The sequence below is a fragment of the Lepidochelys kempii genome, chromosome 23 (assembly GCF_965140285.1).
Source record: "Lepidochelys kempii isolate rLepKem1 chromosome 23, rLepKem1.hap1, whole genome shotgun sequence".
NCBI classification, from domain to species: domain Eukaryota; kingdom Metazoa; phylum Chordata; order Testudines; family Cheloniidae; genus Lepidochelys; species Lepidochelys kempii.
The window spans coordinates 5,846,413-5,865,903 of record NC_136402.1 but is presented as its reverse complement, the minus strand read 5'-3'; the positions used below and the strand labels follow the sequence as shown (position 1 = coordinate 5,865,903).

Below are 19,491 nucleotides of genomic sequence, written 5' to 3'. Positions count from 1 at the left end.
AAACCACAGCCCTAGAGACTGACTTACACCCCCACAAGACAGGCTGAAGGCTCACTGCGCTTTGGGCTCCAGGCCTTTAACCTTCACTAGCCCTCACATTCTCTGCAGATGTGTAAGTGGAACGAAAACTAGCCTGTTGTGTGTCAAATCCCCTCTACTGTTCCCAGCTGATGGCAATTCTCCTTTGGCTCAAGGGACGGGGCTTCGGTGGCATGAGCCAAATTCCATCCCCACCATCGCTGGCGCAGGGTGGAGCAGAGGCACGGGAGGGGATCAGCAGCCGGCGGGAAGTTAGAAAGGTTTATTTACAACAGGGATCATCACACAACACAGCAGAGCAACATCATGTAAGGGGATGGGGCGCACACAGGATCACAACACAAACACCTGCCGCCCACTGGGGCGCTGAGAGGAACCAGATACCACTCAGGGGCCAGCACTGCCAGATTAACCGTGGATGCCGCTACTGTCTTGTTCGTGGAGTGAACCGGAGAAGTGGGGGGACCAGATCCCATAGCAGACAGGGCTGCTGAGGCATGGGGCTTTTAGCTCTAACAGCTGAATGCCCAGTGCTGAGCTGGTCCAAGGCTCCTCCAGGCCCATCAACCAGGCAGGAGGCTTAGAGCAGCTGAGGGACCAATGGCCAAAGGTCTCCTGAAGCCCCGTGTGCTGCCATGAAACCAGATGAGGGGGAGCACAGAGGACGCTCCCCCAGCCACTCAGACACGGGAGATTTCACGCACCAACGTTAAAAGCAGTTCAAGCCGCTGGAACAGCCAGAGACTGAACACTAGCTCGCTCGTTTCACTGTCTCCAGGCACGACCAGCTCAAGGAGCCAGAGGCTGGTGCCTCTCCCTGCTCACTCTCTCCCGGGTGCTCAGATCAGGGGATTGAGCGCAGGGCAGCCTGCTCGCCTAGGCAGGCAAACTGGCCGCAAGGTATCCTACCCTCTCGGCTGCTGTGGTGGGACGTGGTTAGCTAGGAGCAGCTGGTGCAGGGAGAGGGCTTGGCAAGATCAGACCGTGCCACAGAAGCAGGTAAGTGCCGTCCCTGTCTGGAGCTTGCTTGGCCTGTGTGTTAAGAAGCTGCCCCCCTTCCCTCACCGATTGCAGGCTTCCAGCTTCCCCACATCAGGCTGCTAAATCTGAGCTAAACAGGAGAGAGAAGGTGGAGTTGTGGGGGCTAGAAGAGGGTCCCATCAGCCTGTTGAAATCTCCATAGGACCCTCCACTCCGCAGTGGCCTTCCCCTTCCCAGAGGGGGTCAGAAATCCACAAGCCACAGTGGGGCAGGCGCCTCCTAGCTGCCACCAATGTGAAGGGAGTCACTCCCAGGAGGAAATGTCCCATGATCCTTTGCTCCTGGGCTACTTGGGTACAACTACAAAGCCACCTGCCTTCTGTCCAGCCCGTGGGGGTGGGGATTTCTGATGGGAACAAGCTATGGGGGAACTAAGATCCTGAGCCCCCACTCCCAAATATCCACCTTGCTAATCTTCTATTGTCCAGCCTGGAGTAGAGCCCTGTCCTGCCCAGAGACAGCAGGGCAAAGGGTCCCTGTGGGAGAGAGACGTCTTGGCTTGGTCCATGGGAGCACCAAGGGAGGGAGGGCTCCAAGGCCTGGTTGCTTGGCCCACCTCTCCAGGCCCCCCTGCAAGCAGTGTGGAGGGCTCCGAGCCTGGGCCGCGTGCCTGCCCTCCCCCTCTCAGACTCCACTGGCTACGTCCTGGTGTCCAGGTTGTTCATGTACTCCTGCAGGGCCTGCAGCCGGGCGTCGATCTCAGACAGGTCGGCCGACGGCTCATCATACAGGTTCTCTGTCATAGGAGACGAGCATTCGTTGGCTGGGCCCTGCGATCACCGGGCCAGCCCCACACTCTAGTCCCCAGTCCCCTGGTGAGCCGGGACCATGAACGCCATAGCCTCAGGAGTGAGGAACTGCTCAACAGGGAACCTCTCTCCGGCCCTGTGAGCAATATCAGAGGGCTCAAGGCCAGGCAGAGGGAAGCTGGGTATGAGAGGGAACTTTTGAGGGAGGAAAGGTTTGGGGGAAGCCAGGGCATGTGTGCAGGGATCGAAGAAACCGTATCACAGAATATCAGGGTTGGAAGGGACCTCACGAGGTCATCTAAGTCCAACCCCCTGCTCAAAGGGGGACCAATCCCCAATTTTTGCCCCAGATCCCTAAATGGCCCCCTCAAGGATTGAACTCATAACCCTGGGTTTAGCAGGCCAATGCTCAAACCACTGAGCTATCCCTCCCCCATAGTCTGCAGAGAACCGTGGGCTGCTCCAGAAGGATTTGCCTCTGCTGAAATGCAGCCACCTCTGGGGTGGAGTGTGGCAGCTGTTTATATCGGGGCTGGGAGTGAAAGTAGCTTGTCCAGTTGAAGCTCCAAGGCACATGGAATTTGGCAGCACTCTAGGGCTAGGAGTCCTGCTCATGGGAAAAGGGCCAGAGGCCTCCGTAACTGTGGTGGGGACAAACTGAGTGAAACAAGGCATCCAGATGACAGGAAGTCTAAGCAGCAGGGCAACTGCTCGTGCCATGACGGGGCCCTGGGGTCAGCCCAGACTGCGAGGGGAGAGCACCCCCTGCTGAGCCCACACTCTGCAGCCCAGCCCAGCTCACCTTTATCCACTCGCTTGCTCGCAGTGGGGGTGCTGGCCAGGCGTTTCCTGCGGCCGGCATCCGTTCGAGGAGCCTGCAGGGAGAGGAGAAAGCTGCAGGGTCGTCTCCCAGCTGATCCCCCACTCCCACTCCCACCCCGTCCCCGCCAGCGCCCCACTTCATCCAGGAATTACCAGGGCTGTCCGAGACAAAACCAAGCTGACTGGGGCAGAGTCCCGTTCCCTGCTGACACATTTATTCCCAGGGTGCAGGGAAAACGGGACACCTGGGATCTGGACCGCAGCCAGTCAGCGGCAGAGGTGGGAACAGCCTCCAGGTGTCCTGGCTCCCAGCCCCCCTGCTCAAACCACGAGACCCCACTCCCCTCCCAGTGCCAGGGATAGAACCCAGGAGTCCTGGTCCCCTGATCTAATCATGAGACCCCGCTCCCCTCCTATAGCTGAGGCTAGACCCCAGGAGACCAGGCACCCAACCCCCACTTTAACCACTCAGCCCCTCCCTCATCACAGCCCCTCCCCCTCCCAGATTCGCCCGATGCTCTCTGACCTACTCCAGGTCATTTAGCACTGAAGGCAGAGGGACTGCCTTGTAGCAGCTGGGTGGGGAGGGAGACCCCAGCACCCCCTGACTGGCGGCGACTTGGAGCCCTGAGCTGGCTTCCTGCAGGAGGGAAAGGGAACCCGTTGTCTCCACGTCGCCCCCCTCTGGCTGGAGCATGCATGGAGCTGTGAGGAATCATGTCCTCAGCCAGAAGCTCTCAGCATGGGCTCCAGCATGGGCTTTGCCCCCACAGAGAACAGGCCACACCAGCCCCGGGGGCCCCCACCTTTGTCTCATGCACACAGGGATCTGGAGCAAGATGCCTGCTGCCCGGAGGGCCTGTGGGCTGCGGCACAGCCAGGGCGGCACAATGGGGCCCGTGTCCCACCAGGCCCTGGCTTACCTCCCACCCAGGCTAGTTGAGAGGCGCCCTGACAGGGGACAAAGAAACACTTACCCCGGTGGGGCCGTTCCAGGAGGAGGAACTCAATGGCTTCCTACCTCTGGGTGCCCGCCGCCTGCCCCTGCCGGAGAGAGAAGGAAGAAGGCCGCGGTGATGGGGCAGCGCTCCACCAGTTAGCAGCCTGCAGCACCAGGCAGCAGCTGGCTCGGATCCCTGCTCCCGTGGCTAGCAGGGGTGTGCTGTGATGGAGAGGCCAGGTACTTGTCCCTGGGGGGAGTCGTGCCACTCAGACACCTCCCTATGCGGCACCAGGGCCCCACCGTGGCAGCTCCAGGGTAAGCCAGCTCCCGTACCCCCAGGCATCAATCTCTAGTCTCTGGCATCTCAGGAGTCCCCACAGCCACCAGCTCCCACCCGCCGGGAGGGCCTGGCCCAGCTTCCAAGAGAGGCCTCCAACTGTGGGTGCCCACCCCTGGCGCCCCTGAGCGTGGCGTGCTGAAGTGCTGAGTGGCCTGCGTGCTAGACGGAGGCAATGGGAGCTGCTGCTGCTCAACCCTCCAATAATCAGGCCCCAAAACAGAGATCACGTCTCAAAAGTTGGGTCAAAATGACTTGCCAAAGCAAGTAAGTGGCAGAGCTAGGATAGAACCCAGGGGTCCTGGCTTCCAGCCCCCCTGCTCTAACCACGAGATCCCACTCCCCTCCCAGAGCCAGGGAGAGAACCCAGCCCCCCTGCTCTCCCTGTCCCAGTAGCAGATTGTGATTTCGTTACCTTAGGGGTACCGGCTCGGAGTAATCATCCGCTTCGCTGCCCGAGCTTGCTGAAGAGCGCTGGCTGCGGAAGCTCTCCACTGTGAGAGTGAGAGACAGTAAAGGGGAACTCAGTCCTGGCAGGGGGATCTCCAGAGCCCAGCGTCCCTGCCCCCCAAACCCTCCCACACACACGCACTGCTACAACGCACCTCACTGGGGAAGTTCACGTCTAGCATGGGCTTTCCCAATACCTGCTCCAGCCTTTATCAGCTGGTCCCCGGAGAAGGGACACCCCAGGGGCTGGGAGATGTGGCCATGGGGCTCCCAGGCAGTGGCAAGCCCAGTGCAGTATCCCACCCCGGAGACATTCCTGGTCCCAGGACGTACCCGACGAGCTGCGACCGCGACTCCTGCCCAGGCTGTCTCTGCTGAAGGCTGCCAGGCCCCGGGAGTGGGAGCGGCCCCAGCTGCCGGGCGGTGCATCACCCGCGCCCCGCCGGATCCGTCGCTGGCTGCGCCCAAGGGAAGAGGGTTATGTGCAGAAGCCGGCATCTCGCGACCTGAAGCTTCCTTGCCAAAACGGGCTGCCTGCCCCTGAAATGCAGCCACCTTTGGGGTGCGGCAGGCATGCAGCTCGTGGCAGGAAGGGAAGGGGACCGCAGGGAAACAGAGGACTGGGACCCCGAAGCTGCCACCACGGCCCTTGCTAAACCAGCCAAAATCCTTAAATGGGCCCTGGGGCTCCAAGATCTCGGTGGGTTTCAGATGTCACATGGCGTTCCTGCCATTGGAGCCGTGTCAATGCCTCCTGATTAACCCTTGTGGCTCCCACACTCCTGATTAACCCTCCCTCCCTGAGGACGGCGGAAGGGCTCAGATTCGGGGGGGCAACGCCCATCAGAGCACTGGCAAGAGTCCACTTCCCAGGCAGCACAGGGGCCACTGAACGCGGCAGCTAGAGGTGGAAACCCGTGGCCCCGAACACCCCCCACCTCCACCCAGAAGATCAGGGTGTCCCTGGGGGGCAGGGACTTACTTTTTCAGTTCAGCCTCCTTCTGCTTCCGCTCTTTGGCCTTCACAAAGGCCGTGGGGTCGAAGCGTGGCGGCCGGGTGCCTGGGAAAGGGGAGACCGGCAGCGGGGTCAAGGGCGGGGGCTGCTGCTGCCACACCTGGGATCTGAGACGGGGAGGGAGGGGCTGCTGCCGCCTTGCCTGGGATCCAAGATGGGGGTGGGGTAGGGGTGCCAAGGGCAGGGGGTGTTGCTGCCACCCTTGAGATCTGATCACCCTGCAGTGCAGGGTGAGTAAACGAGAGCCCTGGGATGGTCTCCCTTCCCAGAATGGGCACAGCACGGGCAACAGCAGCCCTGCCCAACACAGTCCCCTCCCCACCTTGATGGGGCAAGACGGGTGTTTGGTCCCCCTGGTCTATTCAGCTCTCGGCTGAGGCTGCTGACTGGGGCTGCCTGAGGTGGACCCCACGCCGGTTGGCTAGGAACTGGGCTGAGGCCCCAGGCCCCCAAATCTCATGTCACACTGGGGACCAAGGCCCAGCACGCTGGTCATCACAGTGAGAAGTGGCTCGGAACCAGCCACCTGGAGGAGAAAGGCTGGGTAGACCCTTCCCCACCCCTCCAAACTGTTCAGCATTCAGCTGCAGGAACTGGGGCGGGAGGGGGATTGCTACCTCCCCCGCATCACTGCATGTGACCAAGGTTCTCACCTTGCTTGGAGACATCTCTGTCGGAGCGTGGGAAGGACAACCTAGGGTCCCCAGGCCCTGTGATCTGGGCAGGGGACCCGCCCAATGGCTCCTCTCCTACCCCCTCACCTGTGGGTGATGGTGACTGGCGAGGGAGTCGGGTCTGGCTCCCGCCACGCCCTTCTCTGGACGTGGAGCGTGGCCGGTTCACTGGCCAGGCCCCGCCACACTCCCGGGAGTTGGAGCGCTCCCTGGAGGTGGAGCATCGCTCCTCTCGGGCCATGGCTGCAGCGCTGCTCCGGCCCGGGGCAGCGTGACTGAAGCCACGGGAGGACGCCGATCGGTTCTGAGGGGATGGGCCGGTGGGGGTTAAGCGCCTGGAAAAACAGGAGGGAGCAGTCAAAGTCCTAGATGTGAAGGACAGACGGGCCTGTTCGGGTCATCCAATCTGGCCTCCTGCCTCACACTGGCCACAGAATCCCCCTAGGTATCCCTGCATCCAGCCCAGATCTGACAGTCGCCACAGCAGAGATATCCAATGTCAGTGAAAGTCTCCAAGCCCTGGAGCACTCCCTATCCCCATCACTGGGTCAGTGGTTCCAATGGTCAATTCCCCTCCCCGTTAAACACTGGCGCCTTATTCCAAGCCTGAATCTGCCTAGCTTCAGCTCCAGCCACTGATCTTGTTCTGCCTTTGTCTGCTGGACTGAAGAGCCTCCCCTCTCAGAAATCCCCCCCGTGCCACAGGTTCACTGCTCTGTGCCGGCAGCTCTCGCCAGCCCTGACAAACTCACTGCACAGACCAGATGATCTGTGTCTAAATGGTGCCATGGGAGGTATCACGCACAAACGGTAACACGCTGGTCCTGAAAACCAGGGCGTAGTGGGGGCACGAAGGGTTATCAAAGTGCATTAGATTTCCGAAAATGCGTTCGGCAAGCAACACATAAACCTAATCTGCCCTAGACAAAGGAACGTGTATTTGCTTGTCTGACCAGCCTGGTGGCCAGGCAAAGGCAACACACGGTCATTTACATATAAGGTAAACAAAGCTAACGAGCAGGAAGAAGACAGCCTGACACCTAGGCTCCAGCAGAGAAAGGGGTCTGGGCTTACTCGCGAACAGCACGTTTCCAAGGTTTACTGGGCTCTAACACGTGGGGGAGGGAACTCAGGAAGCCAGGCTGAAGGAAGACGGGTGAGAAAACGTCTTTGAACAAACATGTTGAAACATCTTTGAACAAGTCTCTCATGACTTAAGTTAGACTGAAGCCTTAGAATTGTATTCTTCTGTTTGGTTGTAACCATTTGTGTCTTTATGCCTTAGACTTGGTATCCCTTAAACTGGTGTCCTTTTCTTAATACACCTGTTTTATTTTTCCCATAACCCAGCTCAGAGCTTGGATTGAAACAGAGGATTTGTTAACCCCACTAAGGTAACAAGCGGCTGTGGACGGGCTCTTTAAAGGAGCAGCGAGCTTGGTACGGTTCTGTGAGCATGACAGTAAGGAGGAAGGGGGCACTGCAGAGAGACATCTCTGGGGGACTTGGGAATGGGGATCACTGGCAGGGCCCGGGTGAGTTTGCCGGCGGGGCAGACATGCCAGCGTGCCCGGGAGCTAATACAGTTTAGCAGCAGCAAAGCTCCCACTTGCTGAGGCCGAGAGGGGTAACACAGTAACTTACAGCTCTGGGAACCCCAGAGGCTTGTCACACCTGCCCAAGGAGGTGCTGACAAACTGGGATTGCGTCACCTCTGAACCATCTCGGGGATAAACTAAACAGATCCAGCACACAGCTCTCATGTTCACAGGCAGGTTTTCCAGCCCTCGGCTCGTCCTCATGGCTCCTTCTGAATCCTGTTTAATCCTTTCGGATGTGTGGACACCAGAACGCGACCCACGCTCCAGTGATGGGCTCGCTAATGCTGGATACAGACATGGCCCTGCCACCCCACTCCTCCTCAATATCGCCCCCCCTTAGACCACCAAGGGTCATGCTCCCCGCTTAGCCCCAGCATCGCCCTGGGAGCTCCTGGTTAGCTGGTTCCCACCATGGCCCCTTGATGCTTTTCAGAGTGACTGCTTTCCAGGACACAATCCCCCAGCTCACAAACATGATCTACATTCTGTGTCCCTAGGTGCCATCAAAAAGATGCAGCCACCAGGGCTGGCTCTGCCCTGCAGAAGCCCCACTGACCCAACAAGACAGCCGTGACTAAGGACTGATGTCCCCCATCCTCCTTACCCTGTCCCCTAGCAGGAGATCTCATGCGTCAGAACATATTACAATCCCTGCAGAGTACGGGAAGGAATCTTCCAGCATCACACAACTGGCCAGACGCATTATGGGGGTTTGATCCTTCCTCTGTAGCATCAGCGATCCGCTAATACCAGGGGACCAGTATTTAAAGCCAGTGGGCAAAACCTGGGCTCGAGTATCAACAGAGGGGCCAGGATCCTTAGACAGGTGAATGAAAAGCATCTCCTTCAACCCCGCCTAGGGTCCTGATCCAGCCTAGAGCAGCTGGCATCACTCACCCTTTCTTGTATAAGGCCAGCTCATTGGTCAGACTCTTCACTCGGACCCGGAGGCTCCTCTCCGATGCTTTCACCTCCGCCAGCTGCAAGGAAGGGGAAGAAATCTCATTTCTTCAGCTGCTGGACATGCTCTGGAACGGGCCCACGAAATCGACCCAAAAGACAGTCTTGCAGCGCAGACAGACAATGGAATCTGGGCAGGGCTACATGACTGCCAGCAACATTCCCCTTCACTTCCTGCCCTGAACTGGGGTGCCATGGTGTTGTGTTAAACAGCTGCCATGGTCCACCCCAGAGGTGGCTGCATTTCAGTGGTGGGCAAGTGAGCCCTGTATAGAGTCAAGGGCTTTGGAATCGTCGGGTATACGGTGCTATGTAAGATCTCAGGGTAATAATTATTACTAGGGCTGTCAAACAATTTTAAAAAAATTAATCAAAGTTTTAATCCCACTGTTAAACAATAACAGAATACCATTTATTTAAATATTTGTGGATGTTTTCTACATTTTCAAATATATTGATGTCAGTTACAGCACAGAATACAAATACTTGATACTATTTTTTATTACAAATGTTTGAACTGTAAAAAAGATAACCGAGGCATGGAGAGTGGTAGCAACTTGCCTAAGGTCACACAATGAGTCAGTGGCAGAGTCAGGTTTAGAACCCAGGAGCCCTAGCTCCCAGCCCCCCTGCTCCAACCCCACTTCCCTCCCAGAGCTGGAGCTAGGACCCAGGAGTCCTAATTCCCAGCCCCCTGCTCTGACGACTAGACCCCACTCCCCTCCCATGCTGCTTCCACTAAGGGTCGTCTCTCCTTCAGATCTTCGCCTTTAGGAAGCTCTAGCTCCACAGCTGAGGAATTTGGAGTCCTGACTTCTCGTCTATGGGGGCGATGTCACACCAGCATTGGGGGAAGGGCTGGAGGAAGAGAAAAGGGGCTGTCGCACCAGGAGGCGTGTGGGGAGGCCGTCATACCAGTGCCAGGTTGGGTGCGGGGCCCTACCTGGGCAATGCTGTTACACCATCACCTAAATGGGGACGGAGGGGGGGGTTGCCCTGGTGCCAGGGCCCAGCCGAGGGGTTCACTACCCCACCTCGTCAGCCAGCTGCCGGTTCTCCTGCAGGCGCTTGCTGGCCGCTCGCTGGTGCTTGGTTCGCTCCTTCAGCAGCTCCTCCTCCAGGCTCTGGACAATCTTCTTCAGGATCTTCACCTCCTTCCCGGCGCTGCTCTTGCTGGAGAGCTTCAGATCCTCCTGCAGCCCGAGCAGGGCCGACTCCACCTCCTGCTTCTCCTCCAGCACCCGGCCCAGCCTGAGGAGGCAGAGACACGCACAGGCAGGGCTCAGGGGGCGCAGCGGGCAGAGAAGGAGGCAGGGGATCAGCACTGCCAGTAGGAGGCGCTGTGACACATGACGCTTACTGTACATAGCAAATCCCCTCATGGCAGCAGACCTCAGAGCACTGGACAAACATTAATTCACACTTAGGTCCCGTTTTACAGAGGGGAAACTGAGTCACGGAGAGACGTGGTTTACTCCAGGTCACCCAGTGAGTCAGTGGCAGAGCCCAGAACAGAACCCAGGAGTCCTGGCTCCCAGGCCCTCTGTAGTAATACCCAGACCTCTCTCCTCCCTTAGTGTCAGTCTGAAGCACGGAGCTGGTATTCTCATTTGCATAGTGGATCGGCTGGGACAGCTGACTGTGCCCCAAGTCGTCCACAGGGGCAGCTGCTCGAGACAGCCTGGGGGGAGGAATCAGCTCAACGCCGAGGCTCCCGTCACCCTGTCCCTCCCCTCACTCACTCATCCCGCAGCCGGCGGATCTCCGCATCCCGGAAATCCCTGCCTGGTTTGGCCTTCAGCACAGCCAGCTCCTCCTTCAGCTCCCTGATGACCTTCTGCAGCGCTACAGGGTCTGGCTTGCCCACATAGGGCAACGGGAGGGGGTAGTGGATCCTGTGGAAAAGCAAGAGGCAGGGGCAGCTGGGATCAGCACGTGCCCTGAGGTTGCTACAGTCACATGGCTACACATCCCCCTCTATCACCCCTCCCCTCCAGTTAGATTAATAGCTAGAATTAATTAGACTAGAAGATCACAGTGGTCCCTTCTGCTATTAATCTGACCCCCTAGTTAACCCAGCCAGAGACCTGCCCTGAACTAATTCCACTTTGAGCTAGAGCAGATCTCTCTGACAAATATCCAACTGTGATTGAAAATTGCCAGGGATGGAGACTCCACCATGACCCTTGCCAAGCTGTTCCAATGGCTAATTACGGTTAACAGTTTGAGCCTGATTTCCAGCCTGAATTTGTCTAGCTTCAGCTTCCAGCCATTGGATCCTGTAAGACCTCTGTCTGCTACCTTGAAGAGTCCTGAACAAATATTTGTTCCCCAGGTAGGTACCGATAAGACTGGGATCAAGTCACCATTAACCTTCTCTTTGTTAAGCTAAACAGATGGAGCTCCTGGAGTCTCTCACTATAAGGCAGGGTTTCTAAGCCTTCAGTCATTCTTGTGGCTCTTCTCTGACCTCTCTCGATTTATCAACATCCTTCTCGAGTTGCGGACACCAGAGAGGGACATGGGATCCCAGCAGTGATCGCATCAGAGCTAAATCCAGAGGGAAAATACCCTCTCTGCTCCTACGTGAGATCCCCCTGGTGATGCAGCCCAGGACTGCGGCAGCCGTTTTGGCCAAGGTGTTGCACTGAGAGAGGCCTTCACCTGATGATCCACCACTAAGCCCAAGCTGCTGCTGTCTTCCTAGTCCACCCACCGCTCCGAGCTGCCCTTACCTGTCAAACTCGACGGAGTAGATGAGGATGAGATAGCGCTTGGAGCTCAGCAGCGAGGACTTGGAAGCAGAGGGCGCGTGCCTCGGGCCCACCCCAATCTTCCGGCTCCTCAGCGCCTCCAGGTCAGTGTAGGTGAGGAGGTCCAAGGTGACCGACTCGCTGCTCTGCGGGGGGGAGGGGGCAGGAGACGCGCTGACTCAGCGGGACGCACCAGCCCAGTCCTTCGTGCTGCACTCACAGTGAGGGAGGTGGTGGTGGGGATAGAGTGTGGCTGGCCATGGGGCTGCCCCGAAAGAGGACAGCTCCCACCATGCCACTCTGCACTAGAGCGAGTGACAGCAGTCCAGCGGGATGGGGTGGGCATGCGAGGCAGCTGGCTGTTACAGCCAGCTCCATTTTTCCACAGAACAGGAGGGACCCTTGGGCTCCTAGTGAGCTGTCCAGTGAGACCCATGGCAGCCCAGATCCCCTTCTCCCATTGCCTTTGGGCCAGGTGCATGTGCCCCAGGGGAATGTTAGCCATGAGCTCTGCAGGCCTCACCTGGCTCAGGGCAGACTCCAGCATGCTGCAGAAGATCCCAAACTGCTTGAAGTTCCCGGTCTTGTGAGTTAAATCTTCAATGACTGGGAGCAAATGAAACAGGGAGAGACCGTTGTCAGGCAAGGTCAGGCTCAGCTCCCCCCAGGAGTCTGGGACTCCCAGCCCTCTGAGCGTATCACTGGACTGCACTTCTTCTGGGAACTGGAAGGAAACCCAAGAGTCCTAGACACTCCCCTGCTCTATCCACTAGACCCCACTCCCTCTCAGAGCTGGGGATAGAACCCAGGAGTCCTGGACTCCCAGCCCCCTGCTCTAACCACGACACCCCTCCCGCGGCTGGGGATAGAATCCAGGAGTCATAGAATCATAGAATATCAGGGTTGGAAGGGACCTCAGGAGGTCATCTAGTCCAACCCCCTGCTCAAAGCAGGACCAATCCCCAATTTTTGCCCCAGATCCCTAAATGTCCCCTGGCCCTTGTTGCTCCCTCCCCCAGCTGATACAGCCCTCACAGGGGGTGACCCATGTAATGGGCTTGGCAGGACACTCACAGGCAGCATCAAACTCTCCTCTCCACTGATCAGTGGTGAGCCGGTCCTCCACTTCCACCTCCAGGACGCTCCCGTTCACAGTCATCCTCACAACGTGCTCCGTGCCACGGAAGACGTAGTCAGCCTGAAGCCCCTGCAGCTTGGCCATGGTGAGCCCTCAGTGCTCTGGCCCTGCGTTCCCAGGCAACCCTGCGGCCAGAGAGGGAGTTCACAGGAATTGAGATTGACACTCAGGAGCCCGGGACTAGGATGGCAGGGGGCTGTGGGGTGGGAATGAGAAGCATGAGGAGAGTGGGGGGCGAAGCCCAAGGCTGCGGGTCAGCATTGTGGGGCATGGCAATGAAGGGAGCCCAGGGCTGGGATGCTAGGGGGAATGTGGGTCAGGATTGAAGGGCATGGAAGAGCTGTGTGTGGAGGGAGCCCAGGGTTTGGGCACAGGTGGCTGCAGATTGGGCCTGAGGGGCGCTGGCAGAGCTCCGGGGGGAGGGTGGGAGGAGGGGGGAGCCCAAGGCTGGGACAGCAGCAATTGAGTGAGGGAACAGGGTCGGGACTGAGGGGCAGCAGCCCGTACAGCACCACGCTGCAAGTTACACTATCCCGTGGGAACGGATCAGATGTCAGGCCTAGCTGGGCCTGTGTGTCTGTCTCCTTCCTCTGTTAGTTCAGGACTTGCTCCAGCCACCCATGGCAGAGTACCCCATGCTGGGGAATTCCATCCCTCAGATCCAGAGCGCTTTCCGCAAAGACTCGGCCTGTTCAGATAACACACACGAGCCCCGGACTGTCCTGTCACTGGGCGTGTACAGCCTACTCCACTAACAAGGTGACTGTGATCCTTGGAAGTGTAAGCAGGGGAATAGCAAGGTGTAGAGTCTCTAGGTGATGTCTTTGGCTTTAGTGAAACCAAAAGGATGCTCACAAATTGGAGAGGGTTCAGAAGAGAGCTGCTGGACTGTTTCCAGATCTGGGGAACCTGCCTCATAGCAAAAGATTAAGGGCTTCTCTATGCAGGGACACTCACCGAAATAGCTCTTCTGGTGTAGTTATTTGAATATAAGTCTCCCCATCAACACTTTTGTTTCCAAAATACAAATGCCTTATTCCAATATATCTTAATCCACTCTTATTCCAGAATACGAGTGTCCACATGGGGATTTACACCAAAGTCACTACTCCAGAATCAGTATTTCAGTAAGTGCAGACAAGCCCGAAGGAAGCTCAATCTGTTTAATCCAAGATTAAGCGGTGACTTGACCCTGGTGGTCGGCACCTCCAAGGGGAGGAGATCTCTGAGAGTAGGCAGCTCTTTATACCAGTTGACAAAGGCAGCCCGAGATCCAGTGGCTGAAGCTGGACAAATTCAGGCTAGAAATAAGGCACAATCTTTTAACAAGGAAGTTAACTACTCACTGGGACAACACACCCAGAGACAAGAGAGATTCTCCATCACTTGGAGTCCTTTAATCAAGCGTGGGTATCTTCTTGAAAGATCTGCCGTAGCGCACACCAAAATGGTGGACTTGATACAGAGATTACTGGGGGTGTGATGCTCCCGCTGGGGCTCGGCAGGAAGTCACACTGGATGAACAGAATGGTCCTTTCTGGCCACAAAATCTACAATTCTGTTCACCAGCAGGAAGCACAGGCCAAGCCCATGAGCCGGCGCAGCGGCAACGTAGATTAGAACCACTGCGCACATGCGCCGGGGAGCGGAGTTCCCCGGCAGCGAGGGCTGTAGCCCAGGCAGGCTCAGGTGTTTTTCAAACTGCGTTGTCTGACTGTACTACAGGTCCCACCGCTGGTCCTGGGAAGTGACAGCAAAGGCAATGTTTGTCCAACCTGCTCTTACAAAGCTCTAATGATGGAGATTCCACAATCTCCCCAGGCAATTTATTCCAGTGCTTCACCACCCTGCAACACAGCCTGGTACAACTGCACTGACCCAATGCTCTAGGACAGAGGTTCTCAAACTGTGGTCTGCAAGCTCCATTCAGGTGGTTCATGGATAGTTCCCTCTCAGGTGCATGCCTGGGTGACCGCAGACAAGAGAATGAAGGGTGGGGGAGAGAGGGAGAGACTTCTCTCCTTCCCAGCCCCAGCTCAAGCTCAGGGGCTGCTGTGGTGGGGGAGAGAGGGCACAGCCATCGCATTAGAAAGGTAAGACTACTGAGATTAAAATACGAGTTGGGAGCTTTTATTTGTAGAACCACTTTTATCCAAAGCGCTTTACAATAATTAGCTAACGGTACAAACAACATTTGGGAAGACCCTTAAGTGCTCCACTGAGACCCGCAGCAATTTTCAAGTGGTCTGCGAAAAAAAAAGTTTGAGAACCACTGCTCTAGGGCCGAGCGAGTGGTTGGGTGCTTGCCGGGGCTGCTGTCCAGCTGGGAAAGCAGCAGACCTGACAGGGCTATGCCAGAGGTTCCCAACTCTTTCCATACCAGAGTCCACCCTCCCAGTACAGCAAGGGCCAGAGCTCCCCACCCCCTGCCGCCTCTGCTCCCAGGAGAACAACCCTTGGAGGAAGCTGGCTGCAGCTTCTCCCAGCTGAGAACAGGCTGGCTGCATCCGAGCTGTAGCCGTGATGGCTCCACTCACTCTCAAAGCCAGGTACAGAGGCGGCAAGCAGGGCTGCTGCTGCCCCACCACTAGGTGTAGAGGGAGGCAAATGCCACCACGGAAAGGGCAGAGCTGCTGCTCTGGGGCTGCCTCCTGGCTCCCACCAGCCCAGAGGGGATCCGCCACGCAGCACTGTCCCCCACCTGTCACACAGCTCCATCCTGACCCACACGGCTCATTTCTTAGTGGACGTGACTAGGAAGGTGCATGGAAGGCCAGAGTATAAACAGGGGCTTAACAAGCAGCGTGCTGGGGTCAGGATGTCTGTCATAGCTACGATACGCAGGAGCACGCTGGTGCTACGGCCCATGGAAGAGATGAACCGGGAACGTTATACCTGGACAGAGCAGGCTGTACGGGGACCGGCTCCCCAAAAGTGACCGTGCTCATCCCGAAGCCGGTGACGCCGTGTACCGCTCTGAACGCAGGTGTTATTAGAGTTAGTAAAAACGTCGCAAAAAGAAAAGGAGGACTTGTGGCACCTTAGAGACTAACCAATTTATTTGAGCATAAGCTTTCGTGAGCTACAGCTCACTTCATCAGATGCATACTGTAGAAAATACAGAAAATACTGGTAATAGGGGTGGGGGGAGAGAAAACCTTTTGTAGTGGTAAACACCCATTTTTTCATGCTTTGTGTGTATAAAAAGATCTTCTACACTTTCCACAGTATGCATCCGATGAAGTGAGCTGTAGCTCACGAAAGCTTATGCTCTAATAAATTGGTTAGTCTCTAAGGTGCCACAAGTCCTCCTGTTCTTTTTGCCAATACAGACTAACACGGCCGCTCCTCTGAAACCAGTAAAAATGCCGTAGTAGGTGTAACTTTGGTGCGCCCTCTACCCGCCCCCTTCATTTGCGTCTGATAAGCTCAGCATAGCTTCGCAGCAGGCCAAATAAAGGCACCTGAGTCGGACCCAGTTCTTGGGGAACCCCAACAATGGCAAATGTGGGGGCAGGTGGTCAACCCCCCCCCCAAAAAAAACCCAACCCCTCACCCCTGGCTGCCCCAAACCCTGGTACCGTGGGGTGCGGAGAGGTGCTGGGTGAAGAACAGGGACTCGGGGGGGGGGGATACCGGGCAGGGGAGCCCCATGGCAGGGAGGTGCACGGGGGGGAGCAGCAATGGGGGACCCCATGGGAAGGGGTTTAGGGAAAGGGAAGCTAGGGGACAGGAAATAGCAATGCCCTCCCCGGGCATGGAGGGAAACTCGGGGGGAGGGGGGGATCCGGAGGTCACAAACCAGGAGGGAGGTCACGTGCCAGGGAGTCCCCATGGGGGGGAGGGAGTTCCGGGGGGGGGGACGCTATGGGGGAGGGGGCACCAGGGGATCACGTGCCAGGGGATCCCCACGGGGGGAGGGGGTTCCGGGGGGCTCCCCCACGGGGGGAGGGGATGCAGGGGGATCACGTGCCAGGGGATCCCCACGGGGGGAGGGGGTTCCGGGGCTCCCCCACGGGGGGAGGGGATGCAGGGGGATCACGTGCCAGGGGATCCCCACGGGGGGAGGGGGTTCCGGGGGGCTCCCCCACGGGGGGAGAGGGTGCAGGGGGATCACGTGCCAGGGGATCCCCACGGGGGGAGGGGGTTCCGGGGGGCTCCCCCACGGGGGGAGGGGGTGCAGGGGGATCACGTGCCAGGGGATCCCCACGGGGGGAGGGGGTTCCGGGGGGCTCCCCCACGGGGGGAGGGGATGCAGGGGGATCACGTGCCAGGGGATCCCCACGGGGGGAGGGGGTTCCGGGGGGCTCCCCCACGGGGGGAGGGGATGCAGGGGGATCACGTGCCAGGGGATCCCCACGGGGGGAGGGGGTTCCGGGGCTCCCCCACGGGGGGAGGGGATGCAGGGGGATCTCGTGCCAGGGGGTCCCCACGGGGGGAGGGGGTTCCGGGGCTCCCCCACGGGGGGAGGGGATGCAGGGGGATCTCGTGCCAGGGGGTCCCCACGGGGGGAGGGGGTTCCGGGGGGCTCCCCCACGGGGGGAGGGGGTGCAGGGGGATCACGTGCCAGGGGATCCCCACGGGGGGAGGGGGTTCCGGGGCTCCCCCACGGGGGGAGGGGATGCAGGGGGATCTCGTGCCAGGGGGTCCCCACGGGGGGGGAGGGGTGCTGAGGGGGCACTATAGGGGAGGGGGCTCGGGGGATCACGTGCCTGGGGGAGTCTCCACGGAGGGGGCCGATACAGGCCCGGGTCACTCACCGCCTCGGCCGCCGGCTCAGCCCAACCGCCGCCTCCCCTGACAGGACCCTGCCCCGCAGCGCCCCGCTCCGCTCCCATTGGCTGCCGACAAACCGCCGCCGGCGGGCCATTGGCTCGAAGCCTCTGTCTGTCACATGCAAGGCCCGCCTCCTCCGCCAAGCCTGCGCGGCCACTGGTTTTCAGCGGCCGTCCATCAACCGCAGAACCCTCCCACCCCTCGCCGACTAACACTCAGAGTTTCCATTGGGTCCCCACTGGCTGCCAATCCCCCTCACAGTCCCGCCCACTCAGAACCCGCCTCTTTCATCCAGCCCAGCCCGATCATTGGCTGTTCTTCGCCGTCAGTCCCAATGTACTTCTCGGGAGCCGGGAGCCGCAGGGCGAGGGCCTCTAGTGGCTGCTCGGCGCATTGCACCCGGCCTGGCCCCTGGAGCTCCAGGCGGGCGCTTTGGAGCGCGGGGTTGTGAGTTCGAGCTCACCGAGGGGCCGCTCCTCTAAATCCCTGTCCTGGCTGTCTGGGCTGGGAACCAAAGCGGGATCAGAGCATCAGCCTCGGCGGAGCGACTGGGGACAGGATAAGAGATAGTGCAGATGACACTGAAGTGGGAGGAGTGGTAGATACGCCGGAGGGCACCACCAGGCTGCTCCCCAGCTAGCAAACCCCTGGGAGAAGGGGTTTCCCACTGGGAATTCTCATGGCCAGGGCAGCCCTGTCACCCCATCACAGGCCCATTGTATGCTCAGAGATCTGAGTTCTCTTTAGTAACAAGCCTCTCACCTTCCTGGCTACCGAAGACAACTTCAAAGTGTATAACGGCTCCAGTGACCTCTGCCTGAGTCTGCAGCCAGCCTGAAACAGGAGCTCCAGCTCTTTTGTGTGAGTTGTTAACAACTGAGGCTTAAAAAGGTCACAGTTCTCAACTATTTTGCTGCTGATTAAACCTGCACACTATGCACATCAGCGAGTGACTGGGCAAAACTGAAGCTTATAGATGGAGCTTGGGTTGTGGGGGCAGAGCACCACTTTCCTCCCCCACCATCCCATTCCCTGCATCTCTGTCACACGCAAGGATGTCCTGGCTTTGCGGTGGCCAGCACAGTATCTAGGCAATTTGCTAGGGAAATATCTCAGGTTTTAGGGTGATTCCCTTGGGAGATGCTGCTTTGGATTTGGCCCCATTGTGATCTGATCTAGCATCCTTGCAGGGACCCCTGTCACCCCTCAACCCCCCCACCCCCCTCAGAAAATTAGAACAGCCATACTGAGTCAGATCAAAGGTCCATCTAGCCCAGTGTCCTGTCTTCCGACAATGGCCAATGCCAGGTGCCCCAGAGGGAAGAAACAGAACAGGTCATCATCAAGTGATCCATCCCCCATTCCCAGCTTTGGGCAAACAGAGGCTAGGGGCACCATCCCTGCCCATACTGGCTGATAGCCATTGATGGAGCTATCCTCCATGAACTTATCTAGTTCCTTTTTGAACCCTGTTATAATGTTGGCCTTCACAACATCCTTTGGCAAAGAGTTCCACAGGTTGACTATGCATTGACTTCCTTTTGTTTGTTTTAAATCTGCCTATTTATTTCACTGAGTGACCCCTAGTTCTTGTGTTACAAGAAGGAGTAAATAACACTTACTTATTAACTTTCTCCACACCAGTCATGATTTTATAGACCTCTATCTCATCTCCCCTTAGTTGTCTCTTTTCCAAGCTGAAAAGTTCCAGTCTTATTAATCTCTCCTCATGCGGAAGCTGTTCCATCCCTCTAATCATTTTTGTTGCCCTTTTCTGAACCTTTCCCAATTCCAATATATCTTTTTTGAGATGGGGTGACCACATCTGCATGCAGTATTCAAGATGTGGGCGTACCATGGATTTATACAGAGGCAATATGATATTTTCTGTCTTATTATCTCTCCCTTTAGTGGTTCCCAACATTCTGTTGGCTTTTTTGACGGCCGCTGCATGCTGAGTGGATGTTTTCAGGGAACTATCCACAATGACCCCAAGATCTCTTTCTTGAGTGGCGACAGCTAATTTAGACCCCATCATTTTGTATGAATAGTTGGGATTATGTTTTCCAGTGTGCATTACTTTGCATTTATCACCACTGAATTTCATCTGCCATTTTGTTGCCCAGTCACCCGGCTTTGTGAGCTCCCTTTTTTGTAACTCTTCAAAGTCTGCTTTGGACTTAACTGTCTAG

At 57.6% G+C, this 19,491-nt stretch overlaps 1 protein-coding gene across 2 annotated transcripts; it reads right to left on the bottom strand.

The window, feature by feature from the left end:
- Nucleotides 1-286: 286 nt before the first annotated feature.
- CCDC61 (coiled-coil domain containing 61) lies at nt 287-17,359 on the bottom strand. Of its 2 annotated transcripts, none has more exons than XM_073321581.2 (14): nt 17,284-17,359; nt 12,460-12,648; nt 11,909-11,991; nt 11,368-11,531; nt 10,375-10,527; nt 9,667-9,883; nt 8,570-8,652; nt 6,159-6,406; nt 5,364-5,442; nt 4,715-4,839; nt 4,347-4,425; nt 3,629-3,695; nt 2,632-2,704; nt 287-1,816 (listed from the first exon to the last, which is right to left on the bottom strand). In XM_073321581.2, the coding sequence occupies exons 2-14, from the start codon at nt 12,605-12,607 to the stop codon at nt 1,719-1,721; spliced, it is 1,617 nt and encodes a 538-aa protein (XP_073177682.2). In that variant the 5' UTR covers nt 12,608-12,648; nt 17,284-17,359; the 3' UTR covers nt 287-1,718. The 2 variants fall into 2 exon arrangements, with proteins under 2 accessions (XP_073177682.2, XP_073177683.2); XM_073321582.2 differs by having other exon boundaries at nt 17,236-17,321.
- Between the last annotated feature and the right edge of the window lie 2,132 nt (nt 17,360-19,491).